This window comes from Schistocerca piceifrons, chromosome X (assembly GCF_021461385.2).
Source record: "Schistocerca piceifrons isolate TAMUIC-IGC-003096 chromosome X, iqSchPice1.1, whole genome shotgun sequence".
Lineage (NCBI taxonomy): Eukaryota > Metazoa > Arthropoda > Insecta > Orthoptera > Acrididae > Schistocerca > Schistocerca piceifrons.
In genome coordinates this window covers 288,292,852-288,310,920 of record NC_060149.1, presented here as the reverse complement: position 1 = coordinate 288,310,920, position 18,069 = coordinate 288,292,852, and the positions used below count along the sequence as shown (strand labels likewise).

Genomic DNA, 18,069 nt, shown 5'->3' with positions numbered 1-18,069 from the left:
GACTGCTGCCCTGGCTAGCACATTCTCCAGATCTCTCACCCATTAAAAACGTCTGGTCAATGGTGGCCGAGCAACTCGCGCGTTACAATACGCCAGTCACTACTCTTGATGAACTGTGGTATCGTGTTGAAGCTGCTTGGGCAGCTGTACCTGTACACGCCATCCAAGCTCTGTTTGACTCAAATCCCAGGCGTATCAAGGCCGTTATTACGGCCAGAGGTGGTTGTTCTGGGTACTGATTTCTCAGGATCTATGCAACCAAATTGCGTGAAAATGTAATCACATGTCAGTTCTAGTATAACATATTTGTCCAATGAATACCCGTTTATCATCGGCATTTATTCTTTGTGTAGCAATTTTAATGGCCAATAGTGTAGATCATTTCGCATTGCAAAGTATTTCTCTGCACCCGTGGCATGGGATTACCTTTCGGAACACTTAATGAGGAGAAAGATGAAGATGAATGTGTATTTTAAAGTAGATAATAAAATTAGTTATTTTGACAACAATATAGAAGTAACGGACTGTGTTCATTGAAAGTCTCTCTCTGGCACTCTCCGTAGTGAGTTAAGATCCCTACGATAAACGATGTACAAATGTCATTTTATCCATGATGGATGTTGTTAATCTCTACGGCCGTTGTTCAATTAAAGATTCCTGAGGGATCGGAACCTGCCCGAAGTACTTTTTAGACCCTTTTATTCGACCACCGTTACTAGCCATTGCCAACTATGCCCATCTGCAGATGGGCACAGTTATGTTCAGTACGTGACAATGACTTCGGCAACGTGTCGTGTGCCCCTGCACAGTGTGACAATATTTACATAGTTACCGGCACTTTATATGATGGAGGATGACTTGCACTTGTTAGAAAATACTGATGTCCATGCTACATGAAGATACAGAAACTGAACCAAATATGCATATTTACATATTGTCCGGTGATTGACGTTTTATTTCTCCTCCTACCATTAGCGGTTTGAGTGGCAAGCGTACCAAGAACCCTGAAGTGCCCAACTTTACATTTTGTTTAGAGATCAAGTTTGCTTTAAATTATTGATTGTCATGAGATAGTTAATAAGTTTTCAAAACACAGATGAAGTAAAACAGTTAATGTAAATAATGTCCCATTTATCATTTTAATCAAATGTTTTTATTATTCAAATTTCTAATTTAACGCCTACTATAGTTACTCAGTATAGCTTTTGCGAAGAAGGAATGAGTCTGTTGAAAGATTATGTAAAAGCAAAATGTTGTGAAATATGTTTACCTGCTCCATTCCGGAATATTCTTTCACCATCTTGAATGCTCTATGCTCTTTCTTCTGTCACCTTTACGACTGGTCTCAAAAATGCTTGCGTTTCCATACAATAAGTATGTGTAATGTTTTGCCAATATCTCGGAACCCTGCTCATACGTACTCCTGAAACGTGCATCTGAAACAGGGGTGAACAGTGTTAGCAAATGTCTACATCTGTAGCTATATGACGAAGCCGCCTTACGGTGTACTACTGTCATTTGCCCACTTTACCGCTGCAGTCGTGAATGGCGCGCGGGAAGATCGACTATTGCTAAATCTCCGAATGAGCGGGGCTCTCTGTAATTTTATCTTCCTGGTCTTTTCGCGAAATGCGTTAGGAGGAAGCAACATGTTTTTTGACTAATCGACAAACGTGTGTTCCTGGAGTTTTTACAGTAAATACCACTGTGATGCTCAACGCCTATCTTGTAGCGTCTGCCTCTGAAATTTAATCTCTCTCTCTGTGACGCTTCCGCTCTTACTAAACTAACTAGAGGCGAAATGCGAGACTTATCTTTGGATCCACTCCATTTCCTCAGTCAGTTCCACCTGTTAAGAATCTCAAACTGAGCAACCACACTCAAGTATTGGTGGAATTAGGATTTTGTAAGCTGTCTACCGCGTGGATGGCCAGTACTTTTGAGGCTCCTTCAGTGAATCTTATTTTTGTACCTGCCTTTCATACTGTTAGTTTTATGTGGTTTTCCTGTTTTAAATCACTCCGTATCGATACTCCCAGATATTTAATGGATGTGAATGCTTCGAGTAAAAAATGAAATGATCGTGTGTCCCCATCCGGGGAACTTAGGCCACCGGCTTGTAAGTCTTATTTCAGGTGACACCAGATTGGGCGACTTGCGCGTCGGTGATGACAATAGGATGGTGAGGACAACAGAACACCCAGTCCACGAGTGGACTGGTGGGGGGTCCGGCCAGGTATCGAACGCGGGCTCTCTGCATGGCAGCCAAACACGTTACTACTCAGCTACGCAGGCGGAAAATTCTTCCAGTGATTGTTCGACAATCGTATAATCACACAATAAAGCGTCTTTCCACCCACTTACGCAGAATAGAGAAATTAAAAGGAATGAAAAGAACTGCTGATCACAGACTGTAAATGAACAGCTACTGATCACTTTCAAGTAGAAGCACGTAATAAAATGCGAAAACTAGGCACTCTATACAAACTAAGTACTATTGATGCTGCTTTTGTTGTTGTTGCTGTTGTTGTTGTTGCTGTTGCTGCTGCTCCTGCTACTGGCTAGTACTCCTGCTGGCTACTGTTCAATGCAAGGACTACAACACCACGCTGCAAAGTCAGTTCGCGCGACGCTTACTCTCGAAAAATACACACGCACTTAAAAAAGTTAAGAAATACTGCCCAAGACAGGGAAATATACAGTTACTGCTCACTTCTTCACAGAAGTACGTAATATCATGTCTAATCTAAATACTGTATACAAACTAGAAAATGCTACTGTTCACGGCTACTCGCTGGTCTACGAATGGATTGCGCTACCAAGACCTCCAAAGAATTCACAGCAAGTTCTGAATTTCATAGATGCTGTTCGAATATTCTCTTTGTAAAGTATTGTCTGACAAACTGAAATTTGCATTAACACTTGTACGAATAACTAGGATATTAGAAAAAAGAACGTAGGATTAGGAGAGCCTTGGAAATTTTACCGTACTTTGTGCTATATCTGCAGATGAATAAAATGGGTTTAGTTACAGTTTTTTGGTACAAAACATTCTGTATCACATTAACTATACGAACAAGTTAAGAGCTCAAGTTCATAAATCTGACTTACTTTGGTACTCTGTGAATTCATGTTCAACTAATACTTCAAAATTTCGTGATTATCATTACGCTGTTGTTAATTATCTTAATTAAGGAAGCGCTTTGAAATGATGTTTACATCGATCAAGACGTCAAAGGTCGCGCAAGATGGAAGCTAATGAGGAAGCAGGTGCACCCTGCTCCAATGTAGGACGCACGCCGAGAAGATAACGAAGATATACACGAATCATGTTCGAATTTTACTGTAGACAAATAATTAATACTGCATAATATTTTTTATTTGTTTAAAAATACGGTTGACGCGAACTCTTATTTTCTTTTTTTGTGTGGATTTATAATTTTTGGTGGGCCACTGACTCTGATCCAATGAAATATTGTGAGAAAACACAAAACTCCTTAGGCATAAACAACGTGAAGACTCTGCATTCGAATGTAACATATGAACATATCACGGTATTCTCACAACACTAACGCCATCAGACATGTGCTTCTGAAACAATGTTTTAATTCACAAATAAAGATTTTCTATCAATCACAGACTTACTCGTAAGCAAAGATTTGAAAGACTTTATGTTACCAAAAAATACGTGTGGAGACTACTTCAAGTTGCACAAATTCTTTCAACACGTAATTTGCAATACTTACCACACTTATTCTTTGCTTAACAATAAGCATTTGAAACCATTCCCTGCCTCTTAATTTTAGTATATTTCTCAGATACTTTTGCGAAAAGTTTGAACGTCAGTGTTAACAAGCGTTTTATCACTGTACTCGTCATTTCAGGAGTCCTTTAGTGCTGTCTAAAAATGTATAAATTCCATTTAAAAACATACTAAAGATGTATTGACAGTCTAACCAAAACCTTTCTGATCTGAAAGGTCAAAAATACAAGAATAGTTTGTATTTGAACTTTGTAATTACTGTGTTTGTTTTTACAAATATTTTGTTGGGTATTTAAAATTACAAGTTTTATAAAATGGTAGCCGACAAACAACGCTCCATATTGTCACTGATCGATGAGCATTCAGTTACAGCATTCTCGTTTTCTTAAGAAAGAGCAACGACCAACAGTCCCTCCTCTCGACTCTGCACAACACACTTTCTGAATGAAGGAGCCGCTCATGAAGTTCTCTGGGATTGTTAACACTTCAGTACTGCATGTTCTATTTACTCGTGCAGATGAAAGTGTGCCTCGTCACTAAAGAACACAAGCGCGTTGCGAGGCAACTTTCCAAGCAACTGTGCACATGCGTTTTTCCGAGCGTTCACTGTTTTTACCCCATAGCCAACTTGCATAGGCTAAGTGGTGGCCACACTGAAGAATTCGCCTCGGAGAACGATCAGGAAGTCGAAGGGCAGCTGAATGTTCAGGTGCCAACTGCCCAGGAGATCGCAAAAACGCTTATTGCTTCGGTGTTTTGTGGTAATCTCACGGGCCGTGCTAACCCCATTCTTCTTTTCGCATTAACACTTGCCCCGTAGGTATCCTTACCCTAAGTAATTGAATGCCAGCCAGGAAAATGGGGGCGGGAATATTGAAGTGTACACGAAATGCACGCTGCGCGACCACAGTAATGCGGTCATTAGAAAAGTAAGTCTCTATCTCAAACGCGCGTTACTATTTCGGCCAATGCGTTGTCGCTACTGAGGCAGACGATAAACAAACTCGCCGACCCACCACTTGGGTTGAGAAAATCCACATCCTCGGCCTAGCACACCTCACTTCACGGCACCGTATTCAAATCAGCAAACTCGTTGCCATGCCATGTGCCATTAAGCGAAAACTCCGTTTCGATATCTTGAACCGTTTTGGAAATGAAATGTGTGTTCGATGTTACGATAATCTGGCAGGCCTCTGTGTACAGTAATGGAAATACGTATTCATACACTAGAGCGTGGAAAAGTAAACTGCCTTTATTGACAATACGAAACAAAAAACACTAATTGGATATGCACTATACACATTGGCCAGTCTCCAATGCAGCTATGCTGGTATATAGAACGAGAATAAACAAGCCTTTACAAAACAAAATACAAAAACGTCTGCCAAGTTCTCTACTGCGCTGGGAATTAAGTATTCATACACCAACAGAAAATGACACTTCTAACAAAGCCAGGACATGATTAAACTTCGTATGCATACCTTTCCGTTGTATTACTTCTCGCAACCTGAGTGGCATGGAATGGACCAATTTTCTTGTAGTTTCCGACGTAATACCTTCCCATTCTCGAAGGAGAGTCTCTTTCAAAGAGGCCTTACTAAGGCTGTCGCGTTTTCTCACTCGTCTTTCCAGCTCAGTCCACAAGTGTTCGATGGGATTCAGGTCCGGACTCTGAGCTGGAGTTTTAAGAGTGTGTGGAGTGTTGTAGAGCAACCACAGCCGGACAGTTTGCGCCGTATGTTTGGGATCATTCTCCTGTTGGAAGTAATAATTTCTAGGAAGACCCAAGACGTCAACACTCTGTTGTAAGTTCTGTTTGAGAATGTTCATATACACAAATCTGTCCATGGCATCTTCCACAAACACTAATTTTCCGACACCGGAGGCTGACATACAGCCCCATACCATCACTCCACCACCTCCGTGCTTCACCGTGGGCTGAACGTTGTTTCGGTCGACGTCTGTATTCGGTCTTCTCCAGACCAAGATACTACCATCATTGTGCACGATATTAAATTTGCTTTCATCTCTAAACAATACAGTATCCCAGAAGTCTGCTGTCTTGGATACATGCTGTTTCGCGAATTCCATCCGCCACTTCCAATCCCAAAGAAAGCAAGTGTTGACAGATGTGAAAATTACCGAACTATCAGTTTAATAAGTCACAGCTGCAAAATACTAACGCGAATTCTTTACAGACGAATGGAAAAACTGGTAGAAGCCGACCTCGGGGAATATCAATTTGGATTCCGTAGAAATGTTGGAACACGTGAGGAAATACTGACCCTACGACTTATCTTAGAGAATAGATTAAGGAAAGGCAAGCCTACGTTTCTAGCATTTGTAGACTTAGAGAAAGCTTTTGACAATATTGACTGGAATACTCTCTTTCAAATTATGAAGGTGGCAGGGGTAAAATCAGGGAGCCTACGGCTATTTACAATTTGTACAGAAAGCAGATGGCAGTTATAAGAGTCGAGGGACATGAAAGGCAAGCAGTGGTTGGGAAGGGAGTGAGACAGGGTTGTAGCCTCTCCCCGATGCTATTCAATCTGTATATTGAGCAAGCAGTAAAGGAAACGAAAGAAAAGTTCGGAGTAGGTATTAAAATCCATGGAGAAGAAATAAAAACTTTGAGGTTCGCCGATGACATTGTAATTCTGTCAGAGACAGCAAAGGATTTGGAAGTGCAGTTGAACGGAATGGACAGTGTCTTGAAAGGAGGATATAAGATGAACATCAACAAAAGCAAAACAAGGATAATAGAATGTAGTCGAATTAAGTTGGGTGATGCTGAGGGAATTAGATTAGGAAATGAGACACTTAAAGTAGTAAAGGAGTTTTGCTATTTGGGGAGCAAAATAACTGATGATGTTCGAAGTAGAGAGGATATAAAATGGAGACTGGCAATAGCAAGGAAAGCGTTTCTGAAGAAGAGAAATTTGTTAACATCGGTTATTGATTTAAGTGTCAGGAAGTCGTTTCTGAAAGTATTTGTATGGAGTGTAGCCATGTATGGAAGTGAAACATGAACGATAAATAGTTTGGACAAGAAGAGAATTGAAGCTTTCGAAATGTGGTGCTACAGAAGAATGCTGAAGATTAGATGGGTAGATCACATAACTAATGAGGAGGTATTAAACAGAATTGGGGAGAAGAGGAGTTTGTGGCACAACTTGACTAGAAGAATGGATCGGTTGGTAGGACATGTTCTGAGACATCAAGGGATCACCAGTTTAGTACTGGAGGTCAACATGGAGGGTAAAAATCGTAGAGGAAGACCAAGAGATGAATACACTAAGCAGATTCAGAAGGATGTAGGCTGCAGTAGGTACTGGAAGATGAAGAGGCTTGCACAGGATAGAGTAGCATGGAGAGCTACATCAAACCAGTCTCAGGACTGAAGACCACAACAACAACAACTTCCTGTTCTTTTTGCTGATGTAGGTCTGTCGTCTCGGGACCCTGGCTCTGTAGCCCGGACGATTGAGAATAGTACGAACTGCCCTTGGAGTGATGTCCTTTCGGAAGTGGTCATGTACATATGCGGATAGTGCCGACGCTGTCGTTTTCGGGGTTTTCTTGGTGATTCTTAGTAGCATTCTGGTCTCTCTTGTTGTAAGCTTCTGTGGACTACCGTGTCGTTCACTGTTTATTATTACATGTCTCTTCCTTATATCGCTTAATGATAGATTGCACAGTCGCTCGGCTTCGTCCTATGATGATCGCAATTTCGGCATACGACTTGTGCTGAAGATATTGGGCGACAACAATGTTTCGTTCCTCAGTGGTCGTTTCCTTCCCCTTGCGGCCCATTCTGCTATTCCACGGTACCCACGTTCGACGTGCTGTTGCTTCACGGCCGCCACACGACTACCCAAGTGTGGCATGCCCTCCGTGGCTGCGTCAGCCGTTTGTTTGGTTGAAAGTAATACGCTGTATGAATACATTTTGCCCTGTCGTAGATCGTGCGGAGTGTAACATGTATTATTTTCCCAGTATATATTCATGACATACAGGAAGCTTCATTACCAAGAATATGGTTACCTGACGCTACATCATCGTACTTATTCGTATCGGCGCTGTGGGTGATTTACTATCCCAACACACCATCGTAGTTTGTCACCACTTACTGTATGAACACTTATTTTCATGACTGTACAAAGAAGGGTTCCTTGGCCGGCAGGTGTTGGAGCTGTTGGACGCGGACAGCAAGGGGTCACAGGATGAAGATCTCAACAGGCCTTCGGCGAGTGCCAATCTGCGCGCCCAGCTGCGGGGCGGCAGTCTGCGCCACCAGACGCCGGTCCATCACTCCTTCCACAAGGCCGAATCATTCGCCGCAGGTAATGGCCCCGTAAAATCACTTACCACCACTAGTATTCAATCCTGTCTTTGCTCACGCCACTTTTAATCGAGACCAACGAAGGTCATTTCTTCCTACTACAGTAGAGCATCAATTATCCGAAAATCGATCGACCGAAAGATCCGTTAATGGGGATAGGACGTCAAATGTGCCGTCTTGGAGCAGGAGAGACACCACAGGACATTTTAATTTCCACTGTCTATACTTTTACGAATAAATTCATAAAACTTTGTCAGAGTGACCAGGAAGGATTTAGGATTCACAATCATAGCAGTGGAAGTTCAAAAAAAATATTTTTTTTTTTTACATGTGAAAGTTCATCATTTTTTCACTTCTATTGGCTACGTTTGTTGCTATAGGTACACGTTTCTTCATAAGTAAGAGAGATTCTTCGATGAATTTTGCACAGCATACAAACCATACTTACAGGTGTATGAAACTCTAGAAATTATTTAATTTATGAAAAAGATGAATGTGCTGTTACATTTTAAACTTTATGTTTAGAAAAAACTCAAATATTATAGTTAATTATCTCAATTTTTACCACAGTTTTTAATATATTTGGAAAATTCTAGAGTTTCATACACCTGTAAGTATGGTTTGTATGCTGTGCAAAATTAATCGAAGAATCTTCCTTACTTATGAAGAAAAGTGTACCTATAGCAACAAATGCAGCCAATGGTAAGTGAAAAAAAGGTGAAATACAAATTTAAAAAAATAAATTATTTTCTTATATTTTTGGACTTCCACCACTATAAGTGAAAATCCTGAATCCTTTCTGGTCATTCTGACAAAGTTTTATGGATTTATTTTTAAAAGTATAGACAGTGGAAGTTAAAAATTCCTGTGGTGTCTCTCCTGCCCCAAGTCATCCCGTTTGACGTCCTACCCCCCTTAACAGAAAGCATTCCAGTCGGCAAATTTAAACTGGCGCTCGCCATGTACATGTTGCTCTGGCACAGGGCTGGCTGTACCATGAGTTAGCCAGTCCGGCGGTCTTTCCCTCCCTGGCAGCCGTCATTGTTGCTAACCAAAGACTTTTCAGAATTTGAAGAAGTCAATCAGGAAAAAACTGAAGACTGGCTCGAACATGATGTTGATGAGCCTGGCTTTCGAGTACTGCCATTCATCGATGACTGACGCCCTAGCGGCAAAGACCGCGCTAAAAAAAGAGCCATTCAGTGAGAATGTCTTGAGGCGGCTATGAACTGATTTGAACCAGAAGAAGAATCTGATGCTGTCCAGTTGTTGTCTTTGAAATGTTTACGATAATTAACGACAAAAAAGAGTCTCAGCTCTGAAACAAAACCAAGTTAAACTGTTGACTTCTTTAATAGCCGTTTAGAGCTTTTAAAAGTGAGCTAGGTAATCGGTTCTCTGAGTTATTTGTAAGAAGTTCAAAAATGTTCAAATGTGTGTGAAATCTTATGGGACTTAACTGCTAAGGTCATCAGTCCCTAAGCTAAACACTACTTAACCTAAATTATCTTAAGGACAAACACACACACCCATGCCGGAGGGAGGACTCGAACCTCCGCCGAGACCAGCCGCACAGTCCATGACTGCAGCGCCCGAGACCGCTCGGCTGATCCCACGCGGCTGTAAGAAGTGTGACACAAAATATGTATCTAGGGATTAGTGTTAAACTCACTGTTTCTCTGTGTCACATTTCTGCGGACACTCTTACAATATGTTTTCGTACATGATCTGTTATATGAAATCACATTCCTTGCTTCTTAATTTTGGCACATTTCTTAGGCACTTTTGCGAAGTTCGAATCCGAATTTGCCCCCCCCCCCCTCCTCCCCGCGCCCTTTTACGGATTCTTTCAGATAATCGATGCTGTATTGTATTGTAATGGATAGTTTATAACAAATTATACGAGATAAAATATAGTTTTGATTATGTAGTTAGAGGTTCTTAAGCAGTTCAGTTCAGCTACTTTTGCACTTTGTGCAACTGGAAGCCTTCAAGAGAGATCAGTAAGTTAACATTATTTTATTATCTTTATGGAGTAATGTCGTATGGAATTAAATTCCGGGAAATTCATCTCCGAGAAAGAAAAGTTTCTCTCCGAAAGACTATTGATATTATGGAATAGAGATAATCAAAGAATATTGATTCCAAGGCTTTCAATGACACAAAGTGCAATAGTATCTGAACTGAGTTGCTTAAGAACCTTTAAAATTGTTTATTTTTTAAATTCTCATCAGTTGGTCAGCCAAAAATTGTTCAACAGTCTACGTTACTTATTCTATTCCATTATTTAAATTTATGATTGGGACTGTGTCCTCCGATGTCCAGAATTAAATACGCCGCTTTCTTTTAATGAGAAGAGACTGTTTACAGAAAACCATACAATAAACCACACTTTATATTTACAACTGTGAAATTGTTCTACCAAGCAGCGATTGAAGAATCTCTTCATATTCAATAATTCTATTAAACATATTCATAATTCCCTCTACTGCTGCACGACTTCACCGGTTTATTTACAACACTTGTTTAATAAATAATTCTTCTTTCTGTGTAGTAATAGTCTTTTTGTTTTTGTGTACACAGCCTGTACAAATTTCTTGAAAGAAGTCATTAATTCAGCACAACCATAGTATGTACAGCCACTTCGATCATTGACCTGTATCTATAATGGAAAAGTGCAACCCGTACGTGAGCTTTGTCATCGTACCAGAATGCGCTACACATTAAAATAGGTCAGCAGAACTCTTGACCTGAAACACAGACTGCATTGTCAACGTCTTAAAGTCGAACAGGGCTACTGATTTAACCAATCTCTAATGAAATGAAATATAGTGTTTATCTGAAACAAATAAATATTCTCTCACAATAGAATAACTTTAATCGGGAGAGTCATTTACATGCATGACACTGTATTAATATCTGCCCCTCCCCCGCCCCCTCCGCCGCCGCCTAACTCGGAAAAAATCTCCTGTCTACAGCTAATTATGGTACACAATTTTCTGCATTTTTTTTTTTTTGTTAAGTACGATCTGAGTCGTTTATGCCTAGCAAAATATTGTGATTTACACACTCAAAAAAATGGTTCAAAGGGCTCTGAGCACTATGGGATTTAACTTCTAAGGTCATCAGTCCCCTATAACTTAGAACTACTTAAACCTAACTAACCTAAGGACATCACACACATCCATGCCCGAGGCAGGATTCGAACCTGCGACCGTAGCGGTCGCGTGGTTCCAGACTGTAGCGCCTAGAACCGCTCGGCCTCTCCGGCCGGCTTACACACTCAAGTGTCTCGTATTGGTCACGGAAAATACCGATGCCTTGCCTTGCATTTGTTTTCTTAAAATAGATCACTCTCATTATGTTTACACTAGGCTCCCAAAACCGGATTTAATATACCGATTTCCCAGTACCGCTTCTGGTTTGCCACGTATAGACTCCAATTCCGAATGTGGAAACGCGGTTCTGGCCGGATTTTGATTCCCTCGATCGATTTTCGCTCCCATGTAAGCGTCCAATCGCTTTGGAAACGTGCGTGGTTTTTCTGGACGGTGTGACTCTTCGTGCAGTGACGGAGAAATAGAAATATTAGTTCGAGCATGAAGCTGCCTACCTCTAACATTTAACAGAAGAGAAACAGCCGTTGTGCTGAGTAAATCGGAAATCGGAACAGCTGATTTCCAGACACCATATTTGACCGGTCTACAATCCAGTTCATGCCTTTAAAATGGAAACACGACAGTGAAAAACAGTTGCCGAAATTCGGTTTTCGTCTTCTGGAAGTTTTGTCGCATGTAAACATTGTGTGTTTGTGTTGCAGGGGGCAGCGAATCCGCACTGTCGGCGTCGCTGGATAGCCACGAGTCAACTAGCACGTTGGCTGACAGCGACCGCGACGAAGCAGATGCCTCCCCGCGGCATAGGTAAGGCATCTTACACCATACAAAAGACTCCTTCAGTGCTGTTATTTACTGTTATTGCTTGATCCGACCAGTGTAGTAGTAATAGAAGTAGTAGCAGAAGTAGAAGTCGTCGTCGTCGTCCTTCCTGTAGTCGTGATGCCAAAGACTACTTTTATACAGTGGGTTTGTTTATAGATAACTCATCTCTACCAGTCACGATTTTCTTTATTTTATGTTTCACACGACGCGTTTCGGGAAACGATCCCCATTTTCAAGTGCGTTTTTTATGTTCGTTATGTCATTCCTACGTAATGTCGATGTGTGAGATTCTGCTTCATTTCGTTGACTTTATTGCAATATATATAAAAAACAAGCGATTTTTATTTGGTTGTCGATCTTTTTGTGAAGTTAGTGGCGAAATTTGGAAGAATTTGTACTTACAGTTTCCTTATGGTCCATTTGTGCAGAGTCTCACACGTACTAAACATCACACATATTTAGTGTGTGTGAGGCTCTGCATTGTGCCGTGGTTGCATAGATGGACTTCGCCATGGACGTCGGGAGTGAAGTTGCGCATCATGCAGCCTATTGCGCACAGTTTGAGTCGTAACACGACGTCCTGTGGCTGCACGAAAAGCATTATTCGGCATGGTGGCATTGCTGTCAGGGTTCCTCCTAGCCGTAATCCGTAGGTAGCGGTCATTCTCTCTGTATCTCCTCCATGTCCGAACAACATCGTTGTGAAACTTCCTGGCAGATTAAAACTGTGTGCCGGACCGAGACTCGAACTAGGGACCTTTGCCTTTCGCGGGCAAGTGCTCTACCAACTGAGCTACCCAAGCACGACTCTCGCCCAGTCCTCACAGCTTTAATTCCGCCAGTACCTCGTCTCCTGCCTTCCAAACTTCACAGAAGCTCTCCTGCTTGGGTAGCTCAGTTGGTAGAGCACTTGCCCACGAAAGGCAAAGGTCCCGAGTTCGAGTCTCGGTCCGACATACAGTTTTAATCTCCCAGGAAGTTTCATATCAGCGCACACTCCGCTGCAGAGTGAAAATCTCATTCTGGAAACATCCCCCAGGCTATGGCTAAGCCATGTCTCGGCAATATCCTTTCTTCCAGGAGTGCTAGTTCTGCAAGGTTGGCAGGAGAGCTTCTGTTAAGTTTGGAAGGCAGGAGACGAGGTACTGGCTGAATTAAAGCTGTGGGGACGGGGCGTGAGTCGTGCTTGGGTAGCTCAGTTGGTAGAGCACTTGCCCGCGAAAGGCAAAGGTCCTGAGTTCGAGTCTCGGTCCGGCACACAGTTTTAATCTGCCAGGAAGTTTCATATCAGCGCACACTCCACTGCAAAGTGAAAATCTCATTCTGGAAACGTCGTTATGGTTCACTCCGAGACGCCTGGACACTTCCCCTGTTGAGAGCCCTTCTTGGCACAAAGTAACAATGCAGACGCCATCGAACCGCGGTATTGACCGTCTAGGCATGGTTGAACTACAGACAACACGAGCCGTGTACCTCCTTCCTGGTGGAATGACTGGAATTGATCGGCTGTCGGATCCCCTCCGTATAATAGACGCTGCACATGCATGGCTGTTTGCACCTCTGGGCGGGTTTAGTGACATCTCTGAACAGTCAAAGGGACTGTGCGTGATACAATATCCACAGTCATCGTCTATCTTCAGGAGTTCTGCGAGCCGAGATGATACAAAACTTTTTTTGATGTATATATCGGTTCTAAGTGTGGAAGAGACGGGGATCAACTCGTCATGACAGGAACACCCCAGATCTGGGTTGGGTTAAGGAAGACACTGCAAAAGAAAATGGAAAACAAATTTGTATTTTGGACTGCGGACAGCTGCACAATGGCGTTCAATAAGGAACTGCCAAAAATCAAGAATACTTTTCTCTCCATCAGCAAACAAGCACTGAGCTGCGTGTCCACAAATTACGTCACAGAGTTCGTCTTCTCTTGCGGGAAGTATCCCGCGTCTGAAAAGAGGAGCAGTTGAGTAGGTATCTGATCAGGAGTCGTATGGGTAATTAGGGACAACATCTGTCGCACCAATAACCAGGCACTTCTTGCTGATCCGCACACTAGACGATGCTCGTCTGTGCCCAAAGCATCACAGGCGACACACAACGGGGTGTCTGCGAGGTGAATCCCGTGAAGGCGTGACCAGCATACTTGCTTCCCATTGACAGCAATGTACCACGCAGGCTGCATGTCAGTGTCAAGATAAGGAGCGTACACTGATCGCCAAACGGCACGCCAGTAGACATGGGAATGCTCCTCCTCAGCCACTCTCGGTGACCTATGCTGCTGAAAAAAGCCATAGGTCGCCTCCGTAGATGACAACTGCGCTGGCATTATTGCAGTACGGTCGAGAAAAAAGTGGCTAAAGTAAAAGAAGGGCGGCGGGTCGTCCGAAAGCAGGATACGTGCTGAGAGAGAGTGTGATGCAAGGTTCAAATGGCTCTGAGCACTATGGGACTTAACTTCTGAGGTCATCAGTCCACTAGAACTTAGAACTACGTAAACCTAACTATCCTAAGGACATCACACACATCCATGCCCGAGGCAGGATTCGAACCTGCGACCGTAGCGGTCGCGCGGTTCCAGATTGTAGCGCCTAGAACCGCTCGGCCACTCCGCCCGGCTGTGATGCAAGGGCCTCTAGCAATAGGCCGGTAAGGTACGTAGCACAACGGCGCCACAACCCCATGTGAGAGCCAGTGAAAAGGGCTATCGCTCTGTCAGGCACATGGTACAGACCGAAACCGCCCCTGCACCGCGGGAGGGTCGGGGTCTCTACCTCATCTTGAACAGCAAGCCGTGGCAAACAAATGAACCCAATGCCACTAGCATACGGTGGGCCATGGATGGCGGTATAGAAGTGTCTGTGCCACGAGAGGGATACGTGTAGCCAAATATACATTTACAAATTGTGTCCGTTGCAGAAGATCGAGTGCTCGTAAACGGTGATCTAAAAACCCAACTCCTAGCTGAGAAAGTACAGGCCAGCGGTTGAGGGCAATCGTGTGCCACAGATCGCTTGCGAAGTCGAGTCCTAAGGATCGGACAGTATCAGCTACACGCAAAGGAACAGCGCTGTCCACAGGAACTCCTCCACCTACAGCCATGGCGCTCAATTGGCGGACGTTAAGGCAGCAGTATTGGAACAAGGCCGCTACCATTCCATTGCCGGTACTATTCCAAAGTACCGTTATCAATTATGGCGGCCATGACGTCAGAGACACACACCCCCGCCTACATATACACGTTAGGCATAGCCTTTCGTAAATGTTTTCATAACACCGCCACCATTCCAAAGCACCGTCATTTAACAACAACAAGATCGCACCCAGTGTATCCACCACGTGGTGCGTGTCTAGTCCCTATTGCCGTGGCGCGGTGCGAGAGAGAGAGAGAGAGAGAGAGAGAGAGAGAGAGAGAGAGAGAGCGAGAGAGAGCGAGAGCGAGAGAGCGAGCGAGAGCGTCATCTCTCTATGTCACAACCCCGCGCCTACATACACGCGCTAGGCAGGATCTATATAAATCAGTGCACGGTCCACCTCACTCTCACACTGCTCGTATTCTTCGTTCGTCCAGTACTTGTCACGTCTTCGTAATTAAAAGTGCAAAAATGAAGCGTTCACGATCCGCCAGTGGCAGCAGCAGCAGCAGCAGCAAACGTGCTCATGTGGACGAAGTTCCCTCGTGGTTCTCGTCTGCTGTTCCGCTCGTCGTCAGCTGGCCAGTCACCGCCACAAAGTGTAACTGCACTCACTAAGGATACGATATTTTATACATGATTACTTATTGCCTAAGTCACTTCCTCTTACGTCATCACGTACAATACATTACAATTATTTTACAGAAAGACATTTCTTAAACAAAATTTTCAAAACAAAATTATAGAAAGAAGCATGATGGTCTTTTCCTGTGGATAAAACAAACGTTTATTAATTTAGTAATCCCATCACCACATGGTCTCTAACTACTAATTTCTCTATTTCTACTTTCTACAGTTGACGTCAACATGCTACTACTACATACCGTGGTCTTTTATAGTAAACTCCTTTCCCTGGCGTCGCTCAGTTGCTGCTATTATCTGTGAACAATTAAAAACATTTGTTCCACATTATTGTAGGTCACTGAACCTCCGAATTTCTCCGATACCCCTTTGATGTTGTGCTTGTTTGACTGGTTATGGCATTGGTCTTCCGCTCCTAGTCTGCTTCTGTCTGTAACGGTAGGCTCAATTCAATGTCATGCTTATCTGTTGTACAAAACAAGAGTTAGTTTTGCACGTTACAGCAAGTAAAAATCAGTGATAGTGGTCAAGGTTCATGGCTGGACTTCAGAGCATCTATCTCTTGTGATGAACTTCATTATCGTCCTTTAAACTGAATGGCGTGTTGTTTTAGCGTCTCTGCTTAACTTAAACTTGTTGTTGAATAACGGTGCTTTGGAATGGTGACGGTGTTATGAAAACATTTACGAAAGGCTATGCCTAGCGCGTATATGTAGGCGGGGGTGTGTGTCTCTGACGTCATGGCCGCCATCATTGATAACGGTACTTTGGAATAGTACCGGCAATGGAATGGTTTGGCCTTGTTCCAATACTGGCACCTTCCTGAATCTTCGCCGTAGGTGGTAAACCATGCCGCTACGAAGAACGATGTCGAGATGGTCTGCAAAAGAAGTGCAGCTGAATACATGGTCACCGAGAGACATCCCAGATAGGCTTTGACGGGGGGGAGGGGGGGGGGACGCAGAGTAACGGTTCTATGACGAAAGCATACAACAGTGCAGAGAGCAGGCAGCCTTGACGTACTGAGCGACGGGTCGAGATGGGAGGAGTGAGAGGGCCATTGTAGAGTACGCGAGACGTACACTACTGGCCATTAAAATTGCTACACCACGAAGATGACGTTCTACAGACGCGAAATTTAACCGACAGGAAGAAGATGCGGTGGCGACACCTGCAACGTGCTGACATAAGGAAAGTTTCCAACCGATTTCTCATACGCAAACAGCAGGTGACCGGCGTTGCCTGGTGAAACGTTGTTGTGATGCCTCGTGTAAGGAGGAGAAATGCGTACCATCACGTTTAAGACTTTGATAAAGATCGGATTGTAGCCTATCGCGATTGCGGTTTATCGTATCGCGACATTGCTGCTCGCGTTGGTCGAGATCCAATGACTGTTAGCAGAATATGGAATCGGTGGGTTTAGGAGGGTAATACGTAACGCCGTGCTGGATCCCAACGGCCTCGTATCACTAGCAGTCGAGATGACAGGCATCTTACCCGCATGGCTGTAAAGCATCGTACAGCCACGTCTCGATCCCTGATCAACAGATGGGGACGTTTGCAAGACAACAACCGTCTGCACGAACAGTTCGACGACGTTTGCAGCAGCATGGACTATCAGCTCGGAGACCATAGCTGCTGTTACCCTTGACACTGCATCACAGACAGGAGCGCCTGTGATGATGTACTCAACGTCGAACCTGGCTGCACGAATGGCAAAACGTCATTTTTTCGGATGAATCCAGGTTCTGTTTACAGCATCATGATGGTCGTATCCATATTTGGCGACATCGTGGTGAACGCACATTGGAAGCGTGTATTCGTCATCGCCATACTGGCGTATCACCCGGCGTGATGGTATGGGGTGCCATTGGTTGCACGTTTCGGTCACCTCTTGTTCCTATTGACAGCACTTTGAACAGTGGACGTTACATTTCAGTTGTGTTACGACCCGTGGCTCAACCCTTCATTCGATCCCTGCGAAACCCTACATTTCAGCAGCATAATGCACGACCGCATGTTGCAGGTCCTGTACAGGCCTTTCTGGATACAGAAAATGTTCGACTGCTGCCCTGGCCAGCACATTCTCCAGATCTCTTACCAACTGAAAACGTCTGGTCAATGGTGGCCGAGCAGCTGGCTCGTCACAATACGCCAGTCAATACTCTTGATGAACTGCGGTATCGTGTTGAAGCTGCATGGGTAGCTGTACCTGTACACGCCATCCAACCTCTGTTTGACTCAATG

At 43.6% G+C, this 18,069-nt stretch overlaps 1 protein-coding gene across 1 annotated transcript in view; it reads left to right on the top strand.

Moving 5' to 3' along the window:
• Positions 1-18,069, top strand: part of LOC124722314 (rho GTPase-activating protein 7) — a 558,315-nt gene that overhangs the window by 459,028 nt on the left and 81,218 nt on the right. Inside the window, exons 11-12 of the mRNA XM_047247494.1 lie at positions 7,950-8,109; positions 11,929-12,031. Of these exons, the coding sequence (XP_047103450.1) occupies positions 7,950-8,109; positions 11,929-12,031 (263 nt within the window). The remainder of the gene's footprint in view (positions 1-7,949; positions 8,110-11,928; positions 12,032-18,069) is intronic.